Source organism: Primulina huaijiensis, chromosome 3 (assembly GCF_012295235.1).
Source record: "Primulina huaijiensis isolate GDHJ02 chromosome 3, ASM1229523v2, whole genome shotgun sequence".
NCBI classification, from domain to species: domain Eukaryota; kingdom Viridiplantae; phylum Streptophyta; class Magnoliopsida; order Lamiales; family Gesneriaceae; genus Primulina; species Primulina huaijiensis.
The window spans coordinates 27,551,124-27,560,875 of NC_133308.1; the positions used below are offsets into that span (position 1 = coordinate 27,551,124).

Here is a 9,752-nt window from a genome sequence, read left to right on the forward strand (position 1 = left end):
TTAAGCGCGCTTAAGCTTGAAGCTCGGCAAAAACGCCCCGCTTCGAAGAAAGCGGAAAAAAACGGTCAAACTAAGCATAATTAATATGTTTAATTAAGCATGTTTAAGCACAATTAATCGCATTTATTTATTTTTTTAATTTTTNGACCAGGGTTCTAAAAAGCCCGCTTAAACCTTGTTTAAGCGCGCTTAAGCTTGAAGCTCGGCAAAAACGCCCCGCTTCGAAGAAAGCGGAAAAAAGCGGTCAAACTAAGCATAATTAATATGTTTAATTAAGCATGTTTAATCACAATTAATCGCATTTATTTATTTTTTTAATTTTTTTTATTTTGAAGGTATGTCCTTTTATTTTAAAATAATAAATTAAGTTTATAATTTAGATGTTTATTTTTTAATTTTAATTATGATTAAACGTGTCTGATAATGATTTGACATATATTTAACATTTTTAATGTGGTCTAGTTGTAAAAAAATAAAAATTGTAATTTTGATATTTTTATGATTTTATAAATATGAGAATTAATGCATCATACTTAAATTTATCATATTTATGTATTATTTTATCAATTTATTGGTTTGAGATAATTACAATTACACTAAAGATAAAAAACGCTTTTTTACGCTTAAGCCTGTGCTAATCTCGCTTAAGCTTGAAAAGCTTGGAACTCGGCATCCGCGCTTCGGGGCGCTTCACGCTTTTTAGAACCTTGTTTCAGACGAAAAAATATATGAAATTCGTGAATTATGGTATTTCTCTCGTACACCGTGAATAAAATAAGCCTAAACCAATTTTGACTCAAGATCATGAGGACGAAAAGAACCCAATTTCTAAATGAAGAGAGTTGGAATATTTAGAGTGGAGTTCTCGTTGATTTTTTTTTTTTTTTTTATGAGTGATTCTAATGTGAGACCGTTTCACGGATCTTAATCTGTGAGATGGGTCAACCCTATCCATATTCACAACAAAAAGTAATACTCTTAGCATAAAAAGTAATACTTTTTTGTGTATGATCCAAATAAAAGATCCGTCTCACAAATACTACCCGTGAGACCGTCTCACACAAATTTTTGCTTTTTTTATTTATTTATACAGATTGATTTGATTTATAATTATCATAAAAAATAATTTTTTAACATATTTTCACGATCACAAAATTAATGGTGAAACGAGATATTCTGAAAAAAATTTGTGTGCTGTATTAAATGGAAGAACAAAAATTGTACTTATGTGTTCAAATTAAAATTGAAATGAGTTCAAAAAGTATATTAAATACTCATTTCTTTTGATCATGGAAAGTTACTAGTCAAGTGTGAAGACCCGAAAGGCAAACACTGAAGAGGATAGAATTTCCCACACACAGACACACAGTCATTTACGCACGATACGGAAAATTCTCTTGCTTTTCCCAGCCACCGATTCATTATCAGTTATTCCACGTATTCTGATAACCGACCTCAAGAATCGGGTTTCGGATTTGTTCGATTGTTTGCAGCGATTGTTAGCTGATTGGAGTTGGCATAGCTAGATTTCAGCCCACTTATGCTTCAGCTTCTGTGATTTCATCAGTCAATACGCAGAAACTTTCTCGAAATTTCCATTTTTCCCGCACCCCATTTCGTTAAGCTTTGAGATTTTGGTTCTTGTCCACTTTTCTCTCTCGTGGGCTCGCGGGAGATTGGTTTTCCGGTGGGGCTGTTTTTATTACTCGTTTTGTTGGTTTGGTTAAGGATTTCTTGTTTTGGCCAGGAACTGGTGGTTAGCTATTAAATATGGTGGACTGACCAGTAAATATTTACAAGTTTATGAAGTCGCAAGCTTTGATGAAGTAATGGGGAATTTGTCGGAGCTCACTTTTTCTACAGTTCAAATCAGTTCTTGAATTTTCTCTTTGTAATAATCGCAGAAGAGTAAAATCTTACTGTTCAATCATTTCATGCGTGCTGAGTACCATGAATGATTCCGCGGTGTCCGTTGACTCCTCTTCAGGGAACCAACCTGCCGCCCCTCCGAAACCAGCTGCTAAGAAGCGGAACCTTCCTGGAATGCCAGGTAAAATAAAGTAAAAATTGTGAATACTTTGTTCTTTGTTATAATTTCTGATCAATCAGTGGGAAAGATTTGATTCTTCATAGCGGGCAGTTTTCGTATGTGTTATTCCTAGATCCTGATGCGGAGGTGATTGCTTTATCCCCAAATACTTTGTTGGCAACGAATAGATTCGTTTGCGAAATTTGCAGCAAAGGTTTTCAGAGGGACCAGAATTTACAGCTTCATCGGAGGGGTCATAATTTGCCATGGAAGCTTAAGCAAAGGTCAGGTAAAGAAATAAAGAAAAGGGTTTACGTCTGCCCCGAACAGAGCTGCGTCCATCACGATCCCACACGGGCCTTGGGCGATTTGACGGGAATCAAGAAGCATTACTGCAGAAAACATGGGGAGAAGAAGTGGAAATGTGACAAGTGCTCCAAGAACTATGCGGTTCAATCGGATTGGAAAGCGCATTTGAAGATATGTGGAACAAAGGAATATAAATGTGATTGTGGAACTTTGTTTTCGAGGTTCGAGTGTTTCATGTTTAACCCTTTTTGTGTTATTCGACTAAATTGATTCATGCTTCTTTTGGGGTTGATTTGTGGTTTGAATCATTGGTATGCAGGAGGGATAGTTTTATTACACACAGGGCCTTTTGTGATGCATTAGCAGAGGAAAGTACAAAAGTGCAGGCGGTGTCTGCGACTCCATGTGCTGATGAAGATCCAAAAGTTGATGTTCTTGCACCAACAGCACCTCAGCAGCCTCCGTCGCCGCCGCCGCCGCCACCACCACCACCACCAGCACCACCGGCAGCACAACAGGCCCCAGCACAAACACGCGTTTCCACTGATACAACGTCTTCTGTTTTACCTGTTCAAACACCAGGTACTTTGACTAGATACTTGGATTTTGGCAGTTTAAGATTTGGGGTTTGTCCTATGTGTGTTGGGTCAACCAGAAATTTTTTTGTTGTTTATATGTCTGTGGTCTTGGAGTTTAGTTGTTTTTTGTCTGTTACTGGTGTTTGTTGGTATCTACATATTATATTGGACGAAGTCTGGTCTAGCATTTGAAAGCTCAAGAAGTGTGCTTGAAGAACTACAAGTTGATAGAGAAACAAACAATGATTCAACTGAATTTAAAATTGAGATTCATCTGAATTGTCTTTTTGTTAAAGCTAGAGACATCAAGATGCAAAAGCTAAAAGGGATAGCACATATAGATTTAAAATGGAGACCCCTTTTCGTATTTATTATTGTTAAATAAAAGCCTATGATGCCTATCTTTCCCTTGCATCTTTATCTTTACAGTTCACATCTTGATTTTTACAGAGTTGCTAGAAAGCACTATCCCAAATCCCACTATCACTCCGATTTTCGAGGAGACGCTCCCTCTGGTCAACTTGACAACAAGTTGCAGCAGCGGCTCCAGTAGCAATGGAAGTTCAAGCAGTAAAGTCTTTACCAGCCTGTTTGCTTCGACGACATCAACAGCAAGTTTGCAATCTCAGACAACCGGATTTACTGATTTATTCCGAGCAATTTCTCATCCAGACCATGTTCAAGGCATCACACAACCTTCATCTTCCGAACCTGTATCACTCTCCCTCGCAATGAATCAAGGTTCGTCAATTTTCGGAACGGCAGGGCAAGAACGGAGGCAGTATGCTCCTGCCCCTCAGCCAGCTATGTCTGCGACAGCATTGCTTCAGAAGGCTGCTCAGATGGGTGCCACGGCATCAAATGCCTCATTACTAAGAGGCCTCGGGTTAGTGTCTTCCTCCACGACCCACACTGGTTCACAAGAATGGAGTGGGCAGCGAATCGAGCCCAACGGGGCATCGTTAGCAGCCGGCCTTGGCCTTGGACTGGCCTGCGATGGGGGGTCAGGTCTAAAGGAACTCATGTTGGGCGCTCCATCGGTTTTCGGTCCTAAGCATCCTACTCTCGACCTTCTCGGGCTAGGAGTGGCCGCAAGTGGCGGATCGGATGGCGGGCTATCGGCCCTAATGTCGTCTATCAATGGTGGGCTTGATGTTACCGGCTCCGCTCCGCCATTTTACGGTGGAGAATATGGTGGCGAAGACATGAGAAGAAGAGGCTCATGACCGGCTCTATGCTACAAAGGTGAGATACACTTCTAGCTAATTCTCGCTCATGACAGGCTCTACGCTCTACAAAGGTGAGATACACTTCTAGCTAATTCTCATGTAATATTGATGTGGATTGATTGCATATTTTAAATGTCTATTAATCACGTTATATATGATTCAACAATTACGATTTTGAAGTCTTCTTTGTTTGTGTATAAAATATGTGCTTTATCTTGTCTCACCTACATTTTCTACATCACACAATAATGCACACTTACAAGTGAAGATGGGAGCAGTTGAGGCTCTTTAATGTTTTGTCTGTTGCCTTGTAATGGAGATTGAGACCATGCCTCCATCTAATATATTTCAGCATTTAAAACTTCAGATATGTTTTCTAATCATTCATTGTTCACGATATTTACTTTTTTGGGACAGATTGATTTTTGCAAATAATGGATCCAAATCTATTGTGAATAAATCACTCTAATTGTGTCATTAATAATAAAAAAAATCTAGCCTGATTTTGTAACTAAAAATTGTAAGTTTAAATGTCCCTTTTGTTTAGTGGGTAGGCTTGCCATAAAATACCTTGGACTTCACTTGGAAAAGAAGGATTCAATGCAAGGCGAACTGAAACATAAACAAAAGCCAGAAATTTGATTGGTTTTTTTTGGGCAAAGAAAAAATTTCGGAAAGTAACTTTACAAGAAGAGGGTTTGCCACATAAGCAAGCCTTGTTACAGAGACCAAACACAAGAAATAACAAAGAGCACGATCTGAAAAAGACACGAAATAGAAAATCGATTCGTCGAAAATTTAGCCCTTTGTCAATCTAATCCTCGAAACCCTCTTACCCCGGTGACTTGCTGGACTTAACGGTGTTTCACCACCTGGAGCTTCACCACGTCTGCCGCTTCCGGGCTCTTCTTCCTCTCCTTCTCCTCCCTCTCTTTCCTTTTCCCTTTCCCTTTCCCTTTCCCTTTCTTCCTCTTGTTCTTTCTTCTCTCTGTGTCTCTCTTCTTCTTCTTCTTCTTCTTCCCGTTTCCTCCTCTATTCTTCTTCCCTCTCCCTTTCCCCTCTTCCCATTTTTCAGAATTCTTCCTCGGCACAAGAGGTACATTTCAAGATAACCAAGTCATCTTCGGAAGCCACTAACTCGTCGATCGTCTCTTTTGTGCTGTTGAATGATGCTGCCATAATGTCTTTGTCCAATACTCGGAGGATGGAAGCCTGTCCTGCCAAAAACTGAGGATGGTTCTTCTTTGTTGAAGTACTAAATCCGACAAAAACGAATGTATCGTTGTTGAAAGCCATTTGGGCCATCGAATGGAATCTTGGAACTGAAAATACATCACCTTCGTCAACCTTAAACCTCATTTTTTGACACAGTACTGTATCATCATAAAGGCTCGAAGCAATGCTATAGTAATTTCAGTTGCCATCGGATTCCAATGTGGGCTCATCATCGATCCTTACATATTAGAAAAAATATTCGATCACTCAACAGCCGGAGTTTATACAAGTTGAACAACTTTGCACTCTCTTTTTCTTTTTCTTCTTCTTGTTCGATTCGAATATGTTATAACTTCTGTCTGAAAGAAGTCTTGTCATGTATTGATCCTCAATCTCCCACGACATTTTCTCCAATTCTGATTGCTTAATTCCAGGTACAATAGCTGGTGGTTTTGTTCCGCTTAATAGCTCTTCCATCACTTCAGCAGAAACCTTCAAATCATGTACATTCACATCTAAATTAATCTCGCCTATCTCATTGAAATTCTTGGATCCGTGGGGATAAGAAATCAAGTATCTAGCTACCTGGAAAGTCGCCTGCAAAACTCTCTTGTCGAATCCAAGAATCATGTCTCAGATACTAGAATATGGTCCAGTCGCTGGTTCCTGTATAAACTAGACGAGTTAGAAGTAGACATTACGTTCCGACAAGCCAAAAACAGATATATCATGTACTAAATGAATGATATATGTGGAAAGTATACCATGCAAGAATATCCTACACGCAGGTCCTCATCTGAATTAGCGAAAATGGCATGGATCCTAAGCTTTTGTGGTTCGTCTTGATGGGTTTGGTTTCTGCTATGCACGAAGAAAACGGATCCTTGTTCCAGTGTAGACATCTCCTTGCTTTATATGGGTAAGCTTGAGATCATCTTCCTCCGTCCAGCTCAGCTTGCCGTGCCCTTATTCAAAGTAGGCAAAAACAAAATTATATTACAGCATCGGCGGGTGGCCAAATGCCATCATGGATTTTAACGAGACTAATATATCTAATACCAAAATCTTTTCAGGTGAAAGGATCATCCCTGGTTCACTTTCCTAGCTATATTGGTCTATTGTAAGAGCTCATTTCGAAAGAAACCCGCCCGGGGATAAGCTTTGATTGAGGACTTAAATCCATGGATTTCAAATTCATTTGATTGCATAGTAATTTATATATGTGGATATGATGTCCATGTTTTGGGTGTCATTTCTTCTATAAATTCCACCCCAAATCAAATATTTTCCATCCAAGGACGATCCAAGCTCATTTAGGAGGCATGTATGTGGTATTCTCAATTAGTTGGCTAATTGAATAGATGCCACAACAATATTGAGCAATGATTATAACTTGATCTCTAATTTCAAGATTGTCCATACATGCAACCATGAATGTTTTGTAATTTGTAACCAAAATTCGAGTAGGAAATTGAAATCAGTTATAAACATTTGGAAAGGAATTAATCATGGGGTTATAATACTCCCGTCTTGCACAATTGTTAACCATGAGGAATTGGACCAAATTTTATTTTAATTTTTAAATGTGGCATTTTCTGTTATTCAAAGGGATGCCATTTCTTTAATTTCAATAAACAACCCTCTTGCCAACCGCACCAACGTCAGTCCAATGTATCGATAACTCGACACAAACACCAAGAAAAATTTCTGGAAAACGAAACCCAGAGATCTCCAAACATTCTGTGGGGATGAAACACGAAAAATCTTCAGATTCAAGATGCTAAAAACAAGCTATTTTGTTCACAGATGCATAATCTCGAAGAAATGATTGATGCATGGAACTAACTGAGTGGACATAGAAAACCATATCTGCATGCAGAATTACAGGAAGGAAGAGCGATTCGGCTCCAACGTGAAGAACTGAAGAAGATAGGATCCTCCGTTGAGATCATCCCTAATCCTCACGTCCGATATCTCTCCATACTCCGTTTAGACCACCGACCTCCTCTCCTCCTCCACCACAGGCCCCGAATCCCAACCACCACCGCCGCCTACTTCTTTCCAACCTCTGTCAACTGCACGCGCATGCGCATCACAGATCGCTGAAAACAGAGTCGAAATCGCAAGAAGAAGCAGCAGCATGCAAGGGCTGATTTTGGAGAGACTCGTGCTTTTCTTGAACATTTTCTTGTTTCTGCAGCTTTTCGTTCGAGGATTAATGGGTTTTAGAACCGAAGCAGAGCTGGTTGGAGGGTACGTGGCGTTTGCATGGAAACGTGGGAGATTAGGGAATCGGGTCGGACCGTGGAGATTGACTTACTAGTGCATGGAGCGGGAAAATTTCGCAGCAGTATCAGTCGTCTTCTCTCTTGGCAGATTCTGAATAATTCAGATAGGGATTGGGAAGAATGGGCCTAGTTGAGGTTTTGTTAATTGGGCTTAGTGAGTTTCAGCATGGGCTCGTGCCTTTAACACCGAATGCTTTATATCCACGTTTATTATAATTGATATTTTAGTGACATTTCATTTATGTGAATAAAAGTCGTGATTAAATTTATTATATAAAAGGGCATTTGTATACAAACTTGTTTGCCAATACTATATTTTTTGGGGTTTAACATGTAATAGATATATAAAATTCTCATACCGCTCAGTCAGGTCGTGAGCGCGTTGGGAACGAGCTATCCAAAAAGCCCGCCCGGTTCAGGGTCACACAGCAGAATGAAGGGAATGACCAACTACATAATTGTAAGAAAAATGGAAAACACTCAATCCTAAAGTGGGAACTTATTCAAATTTCATATTTTCAATTAGGGTTCTAAAATTTTCATGGATGCATGTCTTCTAATTTATAAAAAAAAAAATTAGAAGACAAAATAGTATTTGAAACAGATTTGAAGTAGATAATAGCTAAAGTTAGCCCGTTATTTCATTTTACTTGCACACTTGTATATATGTGACCTGCTAATTAAGTGGTCACACATAATTTAAAGTCAATGAATCAAGTGGTATCATTTGGTGCAAATGGACAGGAATTTGTGATTTTTAGTTTTGTTCGAATTCTAAAATAAATATTTCCTTCATGTTTTCATATCTATCGTTTTATCATGCACGCTTTCGATTATTTTTTTTTTATATCATTTATTATCTTATCGTACAAATCAAATGACACCTTAAATATAATTAGAAAGGTCCTCATCTAACTAGTATGAATTGCTGCTAGCTAACTACTAAGTTAATCTTAAGATTTACTCAATATGTACCGAAAGGCAAAGATTGTAGGAAAATTTATTCATCATAATAAATACAAAAAAACTTTTGTGATTGTGAGACGAATCTCCGATCCGATCTAACTCATAAAAAAATATTATTTTTCTCCAGAAATAATAATCTTCGTACATTTAGGCTTTAGCTTTTGGGGAGTTGGAAGAAATAATGGTGTAACAAATCTTTTTACGATTGATACTAATCAAGAATCTCAACCAAACCCCTCTTCTTTTGTGTGCCACAAGCTTCCCTTTCTTTTCCGGGGCCGTGTGATCCCCGTGTACATATTTATAATTACCAACTTAACTCCTAAGTATTTTTCATACATTTATGATGTCATTATCACTAAAATAAGTTTATGATAATAACGATGAATTATATACTCGAGAACAAAGTACCATAAAAAAGATCGAATTCGAGCTCGAAACAAAATTTCAACTAGAAATAAGTAATAAGCAAACTTATCTTGAATATCTAAATCTAAACTGAACATTTTGTGTCTCCCTTTATCAAATTTTATGTGTTCTCTGTCAAAATACCATCCAAATTAATTAAGATCTCACATTTGTTAATCACAACATAATTAACAATTTTTTTCTTTGACATGTGCAAAAGAATATATTTGATGGATGCAAAATTACGTCACTTGATCATCATATAAAATTAAAAGCTAGTTAGATTTTTTGTAATATTCCAAAATAAAGATGCTTAGACACACTATCTGAACGAAATTTTGCCATCCCAATCAACAATTTGCCTATAGATATCGTTATCGTATATCTTGTATATATCATGTAAGTTCTTTGGTGGAAATCGGATTAAATATACAGAAATATCAATGTATCGTACTAAAATCAAATTTCAAGAACCAAGATAACATTGTAACAAACTTGCTCGATAGTTTTTGGATTTTTTCCACAACAAATTCTAGTAATTATGGTTTATTATATATACCGCGGGGCGTCGTAAAAATAATCAACTCCAGATTATAGAGACATCGTGTGTAGTTTTATAAAGCATTATAACTTTTGAGTTTTGACACAAATGGATAAAAGTAATATAGAGTATATTTGTCAAAATGTAAATTGGAAGTGGTAAGTGTTAAAATCTGATATATATATATAT

The 9,752-nt window shown here is 37.6% G+C and overlaps 1 protein-coding gene across 2 annotated transcripts; it reads left to right on the top strand.

The window, feature by feature from the left end:
• Positions 1-1,298: 1,298 nt before the first annotated feature.
• On the top strand, positions 1,299-4,515 carry LOC140974291 (zinc finger protein GAI-ASSOCIATED FACTOR 1-like). 2 transcript variants are annotated; one of them, XM_073437663.1, is made up of 5 exons: positions 1,299-2,050; positions 2,141-2,559; positions 2,658-2,920; positions 3,367-4,161; positions 4,217-4,515. In XM_073437663.1, exons 1-4 carry the CDS (start codon positions 1,955-1,957, stop codon positions 4,140-4,142), a joined length of 1,554 nt encoding a protein of 517 aa, XP_073293764.1. In that variant the 5' UTR covers positions 1,299-1,954; the 3' UTR covers positions 4,143-4,161; positions 4,217-4,515. The 2 variants fall into 2 exon arrangements, with proteins under 2 accessions (XP_073293764.1, XP_073293766.1); XM_073437665.1 differs by having other exon boundaries at positions 1,300-2,050; positions 2,163-2,559.
• The last annotated feature ends 5,237 nt before the right edge of the window (positions 4,516-9,752 follow it).

Excerpts from the sequence above, each read along its gene's own strand:
- LOC140974291 (XM_073437663.1), top strand. The coding sequence starts at position 1,955 with ATGATTCCGCGGTGTCCGTTGACTCCTCTTCAGGGAACCAACCTGCCG. Across the intron at positions 2,560-2,657 it reads TGTGGAACTTTGTTTTCGAG|GAGGGATAGTTTTATTACAC; the intron begins GTTCGAGTGTTT and ends ATTGGTATGCAG. Across the intron at positions 2,921-3,366 it reads TTTACCTGTTCAAACACCAG|AGTTGCTAGAAAGCACTATC; the intron begins GTACTTTGACTA and ends TGATTTTTACAG.